Source organism: Pinus tabuliformis, chromosome 8 (genome assembly GCF_031772625.1).
Source record: "Pinus tabuliformis cultivar Carrire ecotype Pingquan chromosome 8, CPIR1, whole genome shotgun sequence".
NCBI classification, from domain to species: domain Eukaryota; kingdom Viridiplantae; phylum Streptophyta; class Pinopsida; order Pinales; family Pinaceae; genus Pinus; species Pinus tabuliformis.
Window position 1 is genome coordinate 1287046026 of NC_142294.1, and position 17657 is coordinate 1287063682.

General features: G+C 38.1%; 2 protein-coding genes across 2 annotated transcripts; one reads left to right on the top strand and one right to left on the bottom strand.

Moving 5' to 3' along the window:
* Window positions 1-392: 392 nt before the first annotated feature.
* On the bottom strand, window positions 393-2800 carry LOC149240134 (uncharacterized). Its single transcript, XM_089370066.1, has 2 exons — window positions 858-2800; window positions 393-399 (listed from the first exon to the last, which is right to left on the bottom strand). The coding sequence occupies exons 1-2, from the start codon at window positions 2798-2800 to the stop codon at window positions 393-395; spliced, it is 1950 nt and encodes a 649-aa protein (XP_089226192.1).
* A 6584-nt stretch (window positions 2801-9384) lies between these two features.
* On the top strand, window positions 9385-10179 carry LOC149240135 (plasmodesmata-located protein 5-like). The gene has a single exon (XM_089370067.1). It carries the CDS (start codon window positions 9385-9387, stop codon window positions 10177-10179), a length of 795 nt encoding a protein of 264 aa, XP_089226193.1.
* Window positions 10180-17657: the final 7478 nt, after the last annotated feature.

The window sequence follows — 17657 nt, forward strand, 5'->3', positions numbered from 1 at the left end:
TGTCGTAGGTTGAGTATTTCTGCCTGCTCTCGTTCAGCTTTTCACTGAAATAAGCGACCGGTCTGTCCTCCTGACTAAGTACTGCCCCAATGGCTGTACCACTGGCATCGCAACGAACTTGAAAAAGTTTGTTGAAATCAGGCAGCCTCAATATCGGTCTTTCGGTAATCTTCTTTTTCAAAATCTGAAAACTACTTTCTGCTGCTTCGGTCCAGTGAAAAGGCTGGTTTGCCTTCTTGATCGTATCCAACATAGGTGCGCAGATCTCGCTGAAATTTCTGATAAACTTCCTATAAAAACTTGCTAGCCCGTGGAAACTTCGGACTTCAAATAAACTTTTCGGAGAAGGCCAGCTAACTATAGCTGCCACCTTTTCTGGGTCCATTTTCAGTTCATTTTCTGCAATTACAAAACCCAGATACACTAATTCTCGCTGAAAAAAGGTACACTTTTTCAGATTAATTAGCAGCTTGTTTTGCTGCAGCTTCCTCAACACACTCTGCAAATGCCTGAAATGTTCCTCTTTAGTCTTACTAAAAATCAAAATGTCGTCCAGGTAAACTATTACAAACTTACCATTGAATTCCTTCAGTACCTCATTCATCAGGCGCATGAATGTGCTGGGAGCGTTGCTCAACCCAAATGGCATCACCAGCCACTCATATAAGCCTTCATTTGTCTTGAAAGCTGTCTTCCACTCATCTCCTTCTCGAATTCGAATCTGGTGATATCCACTCTTTAAGTCAATTTTCGAGAAATAAGCTGCCCCGCTAAGGCAGTCCATCATATCGTCCATCCTTGGTAAGGGAAACCTGTACCTAACAGTAATTTTGTTTATGGCTCTGGAATCCGTGCACATTCGCCATTCTCCTCCCTTCTTCGGAGCCAAAACGGTTGGTACTGCACAGGGGCTCATGCTTTCTCGAATTAACCCTTTGTCCAATAACTCCTGGACCTGTTTCCTGATTTCTTCATGGTCCTTAGGACTCATACGATAAGCTGCTTTATTTGGCAGACTTGCCCCTGGTATAAAGTCAATACAGTGACTAATACCTCTCCTTGGTGGTAGTTCATCTGGAAGGTCATCCACCACGATGTCCCCAAATTCCTGCAGCAGCTTTTGAACTTCTTCGGGCAAATCTGAAATCTGCGTATGTAGTACCACTGCCTTTGGTCTTCTTATGACAGCAAAATTTACTTCGCTGTCCTCAATCTGTTTTATAAATTCCTTTCCGCCCATCAGCAATGCCTTCACCCCACTGGTTTCTGCTGCACTTTCCTCTTTGATGGGTACAAGCGTGTGCTTGATCCCATCTTTAATAAACTTATAACAATTGGTTTTTCCGTCATGAACTGCACTTCTATCAAACTGCCAAGGTCGTCCCAGCAGTAGGTGACAGACATCCATTGGCATGACATCGCAGAGAATCTTATCCTTGTACCTGCCTATCTGAAACTCCACCTCACACTGTTCGTCAACTAACAGCTGATGTCCCTTTTGCAGCCATGACACTTTGTAGGGAGTAGGGTGCTTCAATTTTTTTAATCCCAGCTTCTCCACCATCTCCACAGCCACTAAATTGTCGGTACTCCCACTGTCAATGATCAGTTTGCAGCACTTACCCTGTGACTTGCAGACAGTTCGGAACAAAGCCTTTCGCTGATCCGGTTCTGCAACCTCTTTTGCTGGTTTTAACAGCACCTTATTCAACACCAAAGCTTCACCTGTCTCTGGTGCGTTTTCCGCTTCTTGAGGTATTGCCTCAGCATCCTCTGACTGAGCAACATAAGCTCCTCTTCCACCTGCTGGTTCACCTTCAGGACAGTCATACGACTTGTGTCCCAATTTGTGGCAGCGATAGCACTGGACAGTTCCCCTGCCCCGACCATTTCCTCGCCCTCGCTGAGGTGGTCGTCCTCCTCTAGTGCTATTGTCCTTTTCTGCTGTTCCAGCAGACTTAGAACTGCTGCCTTCTTCACTTGAACCTGTACCTCGGCCTCTGCCAAACATCTTACCTTTTCCCCTGCCAGTTCCACCTCCTCTCCTGGCGTTTTTCTTCCGGTTAATTTTCTCCTCTGCCTTCAGTGCAAACTGGTAAGCTTCATCCAACGTCCGGGGTGAAAGGATACCGATTTCATCCAATATTTCCCCCCTCAAACCATTCACAAATCTGGCTGTTTTCTCCGGGGTGTCTTCCACATACCCTGCTCGCAAATTTAACTTATAAAACTCCTCTGTAAATTCTTTAACAGTCATTCCCCTTTGTTTCAAGTTCTGCACCTGTCTGTACAACATAATCTGATAATCTTTCGGCAGAAATTTTTCCTTCAGTTTGGCCTCCATTCTGGACCATTTCTTTATAGGCTGTTTGTGAAGCCTCTTCCTCTCCGCCTGAATGCTGTCCCACCACAAGGACGCATGTCCCTTCAGCTTGGTGGCGGCGAACTTCACCTGTTTGTCCTCACTAGTTTCCTCAAATTCAAAATATTTGTTTACTTCACTTAACCAATCCAATAACACGTCTGCAGACAGACTTCCGTCGTAAGTAGACAGCTCATGTTTTGGTTTATGACTGGACAGCAAAACTGACTTCAACAATCGGAATTCCGGTGTCACCCCCTCAAATTCATCTTCTGGTTCTGCCACATCTTCGTCACTGTCATCTGCTGGGTTTCTCCTTCCCCCAGCTTCTACTGCTTCCAATCGTTCTCGCAAGACGCGGATCTCCTCACGGAGTCCCTCTTCTGCTACCCTCCGGACCGCTCTTCCTCTTCCTCTTCCTCTTCTGCCAACCTCCATTTGCTCCTACTCAACAAACCTGCTCTGATACCACTTTTGATAGCCCAGCCCTACGGGTGACGTGGATAACTTAACCACGTGGTCACTCTACAGGCCCTCGGTAGGTGAACTGTCACTTTTTATGGGTTAAAGTCAAATCTCCGTAGATTCGACCTGCTTTCAATCTGCAAATATTTATTACCAACCTTCTTCCCGGTTGGGGATGGCCACCTGCCGGTTCGCCCGGTCTATCTGCCTCCCGCCTTTGTTAAACCCTACTCTTTGCGTTTCGGGTCATTTTACTTCCTGTTGGCTCAGTTAAGTTCTGCTCGGTGGGTTTTGGTGATGGTTCTCCGGACTCGAACCTGGTTCTGCTCCACGGTGTTTTCTATGGACATTACACTCTGCCCATGTCCTGGGTCTTACTCTGTTGCGGTTCCTGGTGGTTTGTTGTGCCTTCGGGCTTTCTTTGCTGTGTTAATGAGTTGCTTGGGCGCACGTGACCTTGCTGGTCTTCGCCTGTGTGTAATGGTAAGTTTTTGGTTTTATATGCGCTCTCTGTCACCTGGTTTCTTCTGCTTTCGTTACTTAGCTGTGTTTACTATACAGATTGACTGCAACTTCGGCGCTCCTGGTTTGCTGAGTTCATCTTCGCCTCCGAAGGTAACATATGGTTCTCTGATTTACTCTATTCTTGTTCCTGTTACAATTTCTCACGGCTCTTGTGCCTTGTTCAGCTAGGGTTATCGGGTTCGGTCTCGCCGGTCTCCTTGTCAACGCGTCTGTAAGTATTATGCGTTTCTTTCGCTGCACATCTCCTTTTCTTTGCTCTCTGGTTTCAATCTACCCCTGGCTTGCCAAACTCTGTTCTAACCTCGCTCTGTTTTGTATGCAGGTTGACCTGGTGGCTAGCTGTCGAGGGTTTTGGGCACATTCAACCTTCGGCTCCACTCGAACCTGACTATCCTCACAAACTGGTAGGGTTTGCTCCTTCTTTGATGTAGCTGTAGATTACGGAGGGTTTGGTAGTTTAGGTGTTAGCTCTGTGAGGGTTGTGTTGAGTCGGTCGTGCCTCTTCCGGCGTTTCGTGACTTTTGTATCTCTGTTCTCATGTAACAATATTTAGAGTCGTGGCTTTGAAATGGCGTTTTGTATTTTGATAATATTCAGGGGTTTGTAATCTGTGTGACTTGGTAACAATCCACAGTCATGTGGCGAATTTTATTAAGTTAACCTCCCTTTCTGCATACAATACTTGTGTTATTTTTGTAAAGGAAAAAAATGAAACAGTGGTTGTATTTCTTGGTACCTGTTTGCCTTTGTAACAACCGTAAAGTTCTGTGCTCTTGCTTGCTGTAGATGTATGTCCGCAACACTTCTTTCGTTGTTTCGATACAATGGGTGTCTGTAGAATGTTTCTTGTTGTAGACTTGATTTCAAATGGATGTCTGTAGGTGTCCTTCCGTTATTTCACTTCCTGTTGCAGTTAGTGCCTATTCGTTCCTATCTCATTCTTAGAATACACAGAAAAGATTTTATACATACATATGAAAATATCAGCAGTAGATTATTTCATTGGCAAAATAATATAATTGTGTTACAGAGGTTTTGTCTTGCTGTCTGTTATTCTTGTGCTGAAGGGGTCTCCCCTCCCTTTGTTTTTTTTCCTGTTTTTAAATGCATGGAGAGCATAACTGTTTCCCCTATTTCAGTTGAACTGTTCAACCCGAATTTTATAACTGCCATCTAGTTTCTTTTAACAAAGAGTTAACTAAATACTATTCATCTCCTAAGCTAAAACAACTTACAATTAAAATGCTCTGAAATAAAATGAAGTAAACAATAATTAAAAGAAAAAGAAAACAACAACCAACTTAATGACCTGTCCACCCATGCTCGTAATCTTTGTCCTGTTCTGTTCTCCTTCCGTGAGTCAGTCAACTGTCATTTGTCTCCTCGGAGCTGGAGGCTCCTGCATCATTCCCTCTATATGATTTCTATATAGATTGTAATACTAGTAAATTAGTATCATCTAGTATAGGCCTATAGATTGTAATACTAGTAAATTAGTATCATCTAGTATAGGCCTATAGATTGTAATACTAGTAAATTAGTATCATCTAGTATAGGCCCTGTTTGTAAATAAGATTCTTCATTTAAAATCGGCACAACTTGACACAATAAAAAATGTCTTATATAAAATATACATAAAATTTAAAAATATTTTTTATTTTCCTATGGAAAAAATAATTTAACTGGTCAATATTAGAATGCTAAATTAAAAATAAAGTTAACACTTCAAAATAAAATATAACCATTTCTTTAATCTCTGGAAAAAATACAAAGCTTTATTACTCCTTCCAAACCTTTTGTGCTTGAGCTTACTCCAACCACGGATTCCATGCCACCAAAACGACATGGCCACATAATATGATTACGCATCTCTAGAAATTTAACAGGTGCTAGGCAGCCTGTTCACATCGAATCTGATTCCATCTAATCTTGTTTTGTAGGAATTATGGAATTTCCCATAGCGTTCGGAAACTTTACACATAGATTTCGATATTAGAACAAAAACAATCTACTATAGCGATGGAATCTTTTATGGGCAAATTGTTCATCATTGAATGATTTTCTCGTTAAATACAATCAAAATATTTGACATATCATCAATATGCCTTTTTTTTTTCTAACGGTAAGAACGAATCGAGTGATGTCAAAATTGTCAAATTTCACCAGTGGGTGTGGGTCTGTTTTTGCTTTCTTACGATGTTTTTACTGAGAGTCGTCAAATCAAACATATTACCAATTTGACCAATAGGCAACCTCTATTTATTATACAACTTAATCTTAAACGTGAGCCTATAGATTCCGCTCATGTCTTTTGTTTTTGCTCCCTGCCATGTTTTTATCTAGAGTCATCAAATCAAACGGAGCACCCATTTGCCCAAAGCAAAGTTTATCTCTTATACAAATTTGTTTTTAACGTAAATGGCAAAATTCTACCAATCATATCTCATTGTTCTACCTTGTTTTCATTGTAAATTACAAAATTCTACCCATCATATCTCAAAGTTCCACCAACCCTTATCTATGATACAAACTTGTCTTCAATGTAAATTACAAAATTCTACCAACCATATCTCACAGTTCTACTTTGCTTTTATTGTAAATTACAAAATTCTACCAATCATATTTCACAGTTCCACTAACCATATATTAACAAGTATAATAAAAATACTCTATATAATAAATAATTTTTTTTCTAGACAACAAATAAATGGTTTGTCAATAAAGATTAAATAAATTGAAGCTTTATATACCTACCAAATAACTGATCGCAGCATCAGAAATCACTGACTTTATACCTACCAAAAATCAACAATAAACATATTCAACCCAGCATCCCATCAACACTTCCTTTGTTCCACCAATCAATATGCCCATCAACAAACTACTCATTTTCAACATTTCTTCTGTTCTACCAACCAGTGGTATCCAAGCCCAACATCCCATCAACAAACTACTTATTTTCAACACTTCTTTTGTTTCACGAAACAAACCAGCATGCCCATCAACAAACTACTTATTTTCAACACTTTCTTTGTTCCACTAGTGCCGCTGCAGCGTCCCAAGCATGCACCACGTCATGAACAGACCTTTAGTTCCCTGTTTTTAGCTTTTTGCATTTCAATCCTTTTACAATTCAAATTGATGATGAACTGGCCCAACCTTCCAACAATCCCCTCACTAAAAAGACAATGCAAAGAAACTGATGCTAACATGTTCACATAACTTTCTTTGATGTCTTTGAATGCACCACATTCCAAAATGAAATGTTTTTCCGATTCCACAGGGCCAATATGCAAATTGTACACACTCATTCTTCCCAAGCTTCTTTAGGCCTTTTCCATGGTCCCGTTTCACATTGAAGTTGATGTAAGTTGGTACTTAATTGAGCAATAAAATCCTTTGCCCTCTACTAAATGCTAGCTCCAATAAACTCTTTTTGTTTTAGCTCACAGATAAGGTTGAATTCCTTAATATAATATTTCTTCTTTTTACCCAACTCTACCAAACTAGATCAATATTTTTGAATAGCAGGTGAAAAATTATAATTGGTAGTAGGTGGAAGATTATAATTGGTTGTAAATAAAAAAATTGACAAAAATTGAGAGGTCGTTGACAGACGACGAAGGTCGGTGGGGATCCGTCCGCTAAAAGAACACCTTCGGCGTAAATAAGGTCTGAAACTCTGGAGATGGATCCCATTATCAGCGCAACATTCAATCACGTGGCCAAAGCAGCAAACTGTCACCGCTCACGCGCTTTCCCTCAACCGTGAAGAAGTCGTGGGAAGGACAGTCATCATAGCGTACGGCCGCGTCATCGTAGTGGTGGGCACTCGGCACAGCTGTTCGCCTCCACGGAGAACCACTAAATATGAAAATCAATTTTCATAGGTTTGTATGGATCTCATGGGTTTCCTTTTGGTAAAAAATAATATAAATTCAAATAAAACAAGATAAAAAGCAAGAATTATCAAGTGCTACAGATTTAAATACGTGTCATCCTCAATACGAAAGGCTAGTCTCTAGATAAAGGGCGAATTATCGGTCGCTACAGATTTGATAGATGAGGACTTGAATGAATGAACGGTTTATTATTTCTTAGACTTGAAATCACTCAAATTATGAGTGGTACGAACAGCTGAATGTAAAAGTGAAAGTTAGGTCAATTTTATAGTTTTTAAATATAATTATTACATTTAAAATTAATATTAATTTTTTTTTTTCAAAATACATTATAGTTAATAGACTTAGACATGCTAATTATTTTTTTAAATAATTTAATATAACTTAAAAAAATTTGAAATTACATAAACAACCACTTTACATAATTTTTCTAAATCATTAACAAAATTTTCAAAATAAAATTGCTATTTATTATATATATATATATAATGTTAAATATTTTCAATTTTATTTTATAATCAAGTTAGAATTGATAAAATAAAATAAAAAACTTATTTAAAAAAAATAACGCTCTAAAATATATATAAAACATCATATAAAAGACGAAACAAGTCATCGTAAAAAAATTTAAAATTTACAAACTGATAGGAATACGCGTCAAATTTATACCTAGATATAACCTCCTCTAGAAAAACCTAGATATAACCTTGGTCATTTAGATAGAGTATTAACGTTTGACTCTATTGTATGGACGACTGATTCTATTGTGTGAACGATTTATACCTAGATATAACCTCCTCTAGAAAAACGTTAAAGATACCTTGGTCATTTAAATAGAGTATGAACGATTGACTCTATTGTATGGACGACCAGGGTTGGAATTTGGATTCTTCATTACCCGTCAAACAATTTTTTTTTGACATTTTGGGTCTTTATGTTACCCATCAAGGAACGTTATGTTTAAAATTTTGCCCTTCAATCATAATGTTTTGATAAAAAATTGACCCTTCATTAATAAAGCTTTAATTAAAAAAATGTTTTTCAATCACACAACTATGTTAATTTTTCTCACAGATTTATAATAAGAAAAGAAAAAAAACATAACCATAACTAAATGATTTGTTGAACATGAAAGGTTGTTTTACTCATGGATGGGATCCACAATTCCCATATCATCCAGATTCCACTTATGAGTTATTCTTCCAAAGACATGATACAAAAATTATGCGTATATCTAGAAAAATCTATTTTACTTACGCTCAACTAATTGTTATTGCAATCATTCTGCTCCTATTTCAATATTCTCAATTTGGATTTCTATTAGATAATTTAAATGTTGCAATTTCAGTAAAAACAAATGGATTTCTTTCACCAATATGAACCAATAAAACTTCCCAAAAATAAATTTCCATCTCAAAGACTTTGAAATTGACCAAAACTATTTTTGACATTCCTCTCCACCATCATAATCACATGGAATTAACCTCAAAGCCGAATTTTTAATAAACAACACAATACATGAACTTAATTTATTTAAATATAAATAACATAAACTTAATTTATTTAAATAAAAACAAATATATTAATGTAAATTCCAAATATTACAACACTTAATTATTGATCATCAAATATTCACCTATAACTTTAAATAATATGAACTTAATTTATTTCCATAAAAACAAATATTATGGCACAAATTCCAAATACCACATATTACAAGGCTTAATTATTGATAAGTCAATAAAATATATTACGAGTAAATACGTGCGATCAAATTCCAGAACTGTTGCCATGCATGTTTTCAGCGGTTTGAGAGGGTAGTAATGAAGTTTTCGTTAAAAAGTGAACCTTCAAAAATACGTTTTATAACTTTCAAAACCCATCGCAAAAAACAGTTTTTTTAATTTTTTAAACGTAAAATACTGTCAAAATGCCTTATGACGGGCATTTTGCCCGTCAAATTCCAACCCTGAGGACGACTGACTCTATTGTGTGAACGATTGCCTCTATTGTCTGAACGAGTGACTCTTTAATGCCCTTGGATTAGGTAGCAGCTCAACATATCAGAAATTCCAGGAGATGAGAATATAAAAGAGCGTACAGCTACAAGAATGCCCTGCAGTCGGAGCGATGACCATGAAGATGAAACCACTAATCATGAGCCTGTTGCTTGCCCTAAGTGTGCCTATGCGTATGCTTCTCTCAGTGCCTGATCCGTACACCAATACCGTTTCAAGTTATTGCGGAAATGGTAGTGAATATATGAACGGTAGCGCCTTCCAGCGGAATCTAAACGAGGTTCTGCAAAGACTGGTGATGGATATTTATTACAGCGCATTCGATTTTTCTAGTGTTGGTGATGTGGGATTCAATAGTGCTGTTTATGGGCTTGTCCAGTGCAGAGAAGATTTAGGTCCCTCTGATCGTCAACGCTGCGTAACTACAGCAAAGACACGGCTTCTTCAGGGATGCAGGGGCCCTTACGGATACATTCAACTAAACGGCTGCCTCTTACGTTACGACAATCATTACTTTTACCACGAATCTAGGGACAGACCAGGGACTTTTACTACTCAAGTTTGGTCTTATTGTGGAAAGAACGAAAATACAAACGGTATCGTCTTCCAGCAAAGTCTAAACAAAGCTTTGGAATCATTGGTGGAGAACGCTAATCCCACAGGATTCAATACTTCCAGTGTTGCTGAGGGGACAAACAACAATAGTGCGGTTTGTGGGATAGTCCAGTGCAGGGGAGATTTAGGTTCCTCCGCTTGCAAACAGTGCGCATCGACGGCCAAAGAAATTATTGTTGACCAATGCTACAATACTTTTGGGGTCATTCACCTAGACGGCTGCTTCTTACGCTACGGCAATAATGGTAGGGGAGGGATTCCTAATATTGTGCAGGGACCAGTGGTTATATAATACTGGTCCCACCAAACCACCAGTGATTAAGACTTTTGAAACCAAAATTTAAACAGAAATAAATAATATTATGTATAAATAAGTTTTAAATTATGTCCAAAAATCACCCATACATTGACTGGGCCCACAACTGTCCATAAATAGTATTTTACTACTTAATATTGCAAAACATATTGACCCAAGTAGAAAACAGCTAGAGCCATAAAGGCTTCCAAACTGGTCTATTCCAGAAGTACAAAACAGCAGTCACTTCAACCCCCACTCATCAGAACTGCAACTTTGAATCCCAAATAAATATGCCTACCTGCACATAACAAAAGGAATGTATGTCAGCCATAACTGCTGAGTTGTTCAACAACTAAACACCCTATGTTCAATAAATGACACCCAACCCATCAACAATTAAATTCAATTTGTTCAATAAATGACACCCAACCCAATAACAATTAAATCCACTTTGTTCAATAAATGACACCCAGACCCAATAACTGCAATAAATGACACCCAACTCATTATATTTCTCATTAAAACATATCAAAGCACATGGATCAACAAATAAACAATTCCCAACCATTAGATCACAGCAAATTAAATCCATACCACACATTCAAAAAGAAGCCATTGCAATCCATGTGCATCCATGTCCACCAATTAAAATCAAGTCCCCAAAACTATAAATGAAGTCCACCCACTGTTGAAGTTGCATCTTATGCTTTCAAACTATTCAGCAAACTTGAAGACAACATCACAAAACAGTGGCCAATATATTCAAGTCTGTTTTATGAATTACAACTCATTCTTCTTACAGTTCTGTTTTCATTGTTTTCATTTATCAGATTTCTTACATTACAGTTCTGTTTTCATTGTTTTCATTTATCAGATTTCTTACATTACAGTTCTGTCCATTCATTTATCAGATTTCTTACATTACAGTTCTGTCCATAGGGTGGTGACAGTTAACCTATACAGTTACAGTTAACCTTTTTTATACAGAGTTTATGTATGTGTTCTAGCTTATACAGTTAACCTATTGAATACAGTCGTATCCATCTAATCAACGTCACAGGTTGCTTACCTTACAGGAATTGAAGGTTAGCTTACAGGAATTATTCGATCATCAGCTTCATAGGGATTACAACTTACATATCACAAATGTTACGTATGTCCAAATGTTATGTATGTCGTGCTAGTACTGTAGTCATAGCTTGTTTACCTAACAGGAATTGAACCTTGAACCTTAGCTTACAGGAATTGAGCGATTATTATGGCTTGGGTTCTATGCAGAATGAGTTAAAACATAGAACAAAAACGAATTGTAACTTTAATGACTCTAATAAACTTAGTAATTTTTCACATATTTTCAGACCTTGACAATCATCATTGAGACATCACATTGAAACATAATCGAAAGACATGTATTTTCAGAAGCATGAAGCTATTGAGAAAGCAAAAATTTTGATATTGAGTCGAAAGAGTGCAAATAAGTGAATTTCTACTACTGGTGAATGGACCATAGAACTGAGGAATGGTTTCTTAGAATGGAAGCCCGAGCGGATGACCATTTCTCTTTATTGAATTAGATGACTGTAAGATTTTGGATAATGAGAAAACACAATTATAAGTAACATAGCAGATGATCGTCTTATTGGCCTTCATATCTTTTCACCTCGTTGAGCTAGAGTGAGCTAGAACAAAGCTAGAACAAAGCATGGTTTCAGTTCACCCTTATCTATGAGTGAGCTAGAACAAAGCTCTGTATAATTACATATGTTATATGTATATTAAAGCTGAATCCAATCTATTAGGGAGATAACCAACCTGTGATACAGGTACTTTATCATATCTATACATGTATTTCTTAGGTTAGCACTGATAGTTCAACCTTTAGATGATGTTACTTGTAAAATATCTGTGCTATTACTTATGCCGAGTGTAATGAGAATGAGACAAGCAAGTGATTAGGTAAACAAGCATGGTTAGAAAGAGTCATGTGTAACCACTGTGTTCTAATTGCATAGCTTGTCATAAGCTTAGATAAGATACAAAGGTGACAAGTTAATCAATATACAACATGATATCCCGGGGTTCTCACTCTACACGCATATCCTAAGGTAATACATATGGATAGACTGTAATCACTGTATACGCATATCCTAATGTAACAAGCTCTGTATCCTAATGTATACGCATATCCTGACACTGCCCTATGAAAGTGAAACATTTGCTCTCATTATGAAAACAGTGACATACATGTTGACAATTTCCTGTAATAGAGGAAAAGTATTTTTGCAGAATTAATAACGCATAATTTGACATATATTCAAATGTCTAAATGCAACATACATGTTGATAATTTCCTGTAATAGAGGAAAAGTAATTTTTGCAGAAGTAATAAAGCATAATTTAACATATATTCTAATGTCTAAATGCATGCAATAATTTTACAGGTTGTTGCATCTATGGCAAAAGGAAGTTACTCTGCTCGTATAAGGAGAAGTGGCAGGAGAGTGACAAGGGGTGCGCAGCTGCGATGCACATCGTCTGATGATGACAGGCCAGCTGATGTCGATGCCAGCAATGCACCAGGGAACATTGTTGAAGATGACCATGTGACAGCCGCTGATGTTAACACACCATCAGCCACAAAACCACCATCAACAACAGTCCAAGGGGCAAGCTCAACTAAAAATATCAGTGCTATAAGAGGATGGACAAAAGAACAAATGTTAGTTGCAATTGACGACATAGAGTTTAATGGATACTTAGTTTGGGCATCTGCAAAAAAACATGGTATTCCTCCCTCATCAATACATTATTGGATAAATGGACTGACTCATACAAAACGTAGAGGGCCTCTTACAGTTATGACTGAGGATGAGGAGGCCGAGGTGGTTGAGTGGTGTAAAGAGATGGCCCAACTGGGACATGGGCTAGAGTTGATACAACTCAAATCAACAGTTGCTCAAATCTGTCAAGGGAGGCCAAACCCATTCAAAGATGGGTTTCCTGGTAAATCATGGTGGTTTGGGTTTAAAAAAAGGCATCCAGAACTTGTATTGTGTACTGCTGAGGGCCTTGACAGAGACAGAGCATTAAATTTGCGCCCTGCAGTTGTGCAAAAATTCTATGACACACTTTCTAGTGCTTATGATAAACATTCTTATGGAGCAGACCATATATGGAACTGTGATGAAACAGGTTTACAGGCAGGGAGGAATTGTGGCATGCGGGTAATTGCCAAGAGAGGGAGCCGAAATGTGCCAAAGATTTTGCCCAAGAGCAGGGAGTGGATAACTATTTTATGTTGTGTTAATGCAATTGGTACTTCAATCCCAGGATTTTATCTATTCAAAGGTAAAAATCAACTGAAAAACTATATACAGAACTGTGAACCAGGTGCATGCATGGCTGCACATCCCCATGCATGGATGACTAAAGAATTGTTTCTAAGTTGGCTTTTTCACTTTGCTGCATCGGTACCAGGTGGCGTCTCGCCTAATAACAGACACCTTTTGATATTAGATGGCCATGGGAGCCACATGGTTGTACAAACAATTGAGGAAGCAAACAATTTAGGCATCGACCTGTTGACATTGCCCGCTCATACCACTCATAGGCTGCAACCCCTTGATGTTAGTGTGTTTGGCCCTTTCAAGAACTATTTCAGGTCGGAGCGTGCTGCATGGATGGCAAAGAATCCAGGGGTTGAGGTGAAAAGGTTTGAGCTAGCAGAGCTTGCAAGTAAAGCTTTTAAAAGGGCTTTAACACCATCAAATATCAAGGCTGGCTTTAGGAGGACAGGAATCTGGCCACTGAACTATGATGCTCTTATGCATGATACTGGTTGTAGCCAAGCGTTTCATGTGGATGGTCAGGAAGAAGGGAATGTCCAAACATGTGTTGAAGTGCAAGAAGTAGATGACCAAGATGATGTTGTTGCAGCTGGTAATATGATTTCCCTGTCTCAAGGACAGTTATATGCTGAAGATGATGAAACTGTATGTGAAACACAATATAACAATGAACAAATTCCTAGTAACATGGAGATTGTTCCACCAACTCAAGAACATCAAATTCCTGTTGCTGATATTGCTAATGATATTGTTGAACATGCAGTTGACAATGACCAATTGACATTGCCAAGCCAAGTAACCCCACCTTCATGGCTAGCAGAAGCAATGATCAATATGAATGCACATAGTGTCTCAGCAACCAATGAAGAAAGCATGAACATGCCCTCACAACCAGCAGAATTGAACAGTGAAATTGTTCATTTTTTTGTGGACAATAGATCAATGGAAGAAGATGAAGGACATAATGAGGCATCAAATGAAGATAATGATATGGTTCAATCAGTTCCAACAGATACTGAAAGGGAAGTACCAAGCAATGACATGCAGGTGGGAGGGGTGGAGAAGACACTTGGACGGTTCCTAAAGCTACCAGTAGAGAGAGTATCAATGAGAAAAAAGCAAGGTGCACCGGGTAGTCTTCGTCTGGGCTGAAGCTCACAGCTACTCACCTCAGAGGACTATATAAACCTGTTAGTTGAGTCAGAAAAAAAGAAACTTGAAATGCAAGAATTAAAACAGAAAAAGAAGGATATGGTCAAGGAGAAGAAGGCAGCAAGGATTGTTGCAGCACAACAGCGAGCAGAAGAAAGGATTGAAAGAGATAAAGCAAGGCAAGTTAAGGACCAACAAAAGCAAATGGCAAGACAGGAAAAGGAAAAACGAAAGGCACAACAAATGCTTGAAAAGGAACAAGGGACGATCAACGATACAAGAATAGCTGATGAAACTAGGATTATTTCAAACTCATTGGACTCCATTGCAGATAATACACCATTATTCCAAGATCTCATAAACATTCAAGTGCCCCACTATCAAACCGAGGGTTTACGCACTTGCCTTGTTCCTACCAGAGCTGGTGTCAATTCTCTGTATGCTCATTACACACCTCCACTTAATGCAGGGGTCAGTAGTGCAAATGTGAGGTATGGGTACTCAATACCTCCATGGTTGGAAGCTGCAAATTGGAATCAATCATACGGCAACAATCAACCATTTCCTAATCAGCCCTTGACTGGTAGGCCAACCTACCTGGCTGAAGAAGGTAACTCGGGGAGTTTTGGCACTCAAGATTCTCAGGGCCATAAAGAATAGGGGTGTCATATGTTTTCGGTTCTAACCACATTATGATGTGGATTTTGGATGGATTGTATCTTTTTCTTGGCACAGCAACATTTTGGCTTACAACCTAGTAGTGATTTCTTGTGGCAATCTAACTGTGTGTTGATAAGAAATTTTCAATGGAATATGTCTTTCTGTAAAATATTAATTATGATAAAACTATTTCTATAAGTTATTCTGTGCGCACTGTACAAAGCTCTAAACTCACTTATGGCTCCAATAAGTGGACCGTTATAATGTGATGACAGTGCTGGGCAAGTTTACAATCACTTAACACTGAATAGAAGTCTACACTCACAATTAGAAACACCTCCTACTCGCTTCTAATGTACAAGGCACTAGTAGTAAGGAACTCTATACTTAGCATGTTATTGATTGAATTAGAATGAATAAGAACTTTACATTGCTGGAAACTAGAAATACAATAAAGAACATAGTTATGATTTTTATCAATCACCTAGGGGAGGGTCGCCAATACATGTGCGCCCTCCCTGCCACGTCAGTTTACCACGCGTCAACCCACATGGCTCCGGTACGACACCTGTCCACCGTGGAGTATGCCCAACTTATAGAGAGCATGTGTTTTTATATGTGTCAGTAAAAATGATGGAAGTATCTAAATTAATCAAATCAGTTGATGAACAACTATGAGAATCATATTGTTCCATCTTGTTACATCAACTTTCCAAAAGATAGAGAAATTTGGGTGCACAGTAACCTAATCAGCTATATGACGAATTGTGGCTTAGTCATTAATTCTTTTCTAAGCACCTATTCACCTTTTTCATTTTCCTTCATGAGTAGATCAATTGTTTGACAATATGAGTGATTCACATATGACAATTGTTTGGTTAACTAATGAATTGTTATAATTGACGCAAAGTTACAACAGCCTTCTTAGAGGGGGAAAAAAGAATTGGAGTAAAAATGGAAAATTAAAAATAGCTAAATTATTATAAAAACTAAATAAAAATAAAATTACAATAATTTATAAATCTACAAAATATAAACCAGCGTAGACCCATCTTAAGATGGGATCTTTTAAGCATCAAGAGAATCATGTCTCTGTTTCTTTAGATCCCTTTTTACACTTATGAGTTCTGGAGTTAATATTGATCTATAACAGTGTATTACGGTACAGAAAAATTATGAATTGCCTCTAATACATGTAAGAAGGAAATTCCAAAGCAGTAGGTATACAAAAATCCCACAAAATTGCTTCAGAGCTCAAAATCTACAACACGTTAAGCTTTCCTGTAATTTAAACTTCCCTGCACAAAACTAGGCATTGCAAAAATAAGAGAGATTCAAAGGAAATCAGTGTACCGAAAGGAAATCCAGGGTAACTGCAATTGTTGGTCTTGTCATCAACGCTGGAGATAAATAAAGTTTAAAATTTGAATGAACCTTAGGAAAGATCAACAATCAGGCAGAAGCACATGCCATTCTTAAAGGGATTGAATTGGCTCTTGATAAGAGTGTTCACAATATCTAATGCATGGCAACTAAGCAACAATAATTATGTTTTTTGGAATAGAGATTATACCGACTCCATAAATTTAAAATTTCAGTAGGTCATGTGCTATATACGGGTCAAGGAGGGTTTTGATTCAATATTCTTTTCACATATTACAAGAAATTTACATTGAGAGGTACACAATCTAGACAATTCAACAGCTACAATGGACACCAGCACCCTACAAATATATCACTATTATCAACACATTCTCCTCTCCCGATAGCTTTGCACTCCTTATATCCCTGTTCCCCAAGCAACTAGGAAGAAAAGTTTCAAAAGTGCATAGAAATCTGTTTGCAGAATCAAATATTCCAACTTAGCACAATTCCTACACATCCCTTGGAAGTACAAAGGTTGTCTCCAACACAAATGGCAGACCACCAAAGAAATGGACTCTCCTATAATTGTGATGAAAAATATGCTCCAGGTCATAGGTGTAAAAAACAGAAATTGTTCCAAATTGATATGCCCACTCAAGACCTGACCGAAGACATAACTACTGAGAGACACTGGAGTTACAGGTTGAAAACACCAACACTCCGACTCAAGCAGATATCGAACCTATTTCTTCATGAAGAACGGTCAATCTCTTTGCATGCATTATCGGGCATTTCAACTCTAACAAAACCCTGACAAGGAAACTCTAACAAAACCCTGACAAAACTCTAACAAAACCCTGACAAGGATTTAATCCTATAAAGTTTGCTAGTAAAAGCTGAGCGATATTAAAAGGAAATAAAAGAGTAGAAGCTTTGTTCATAAAACAG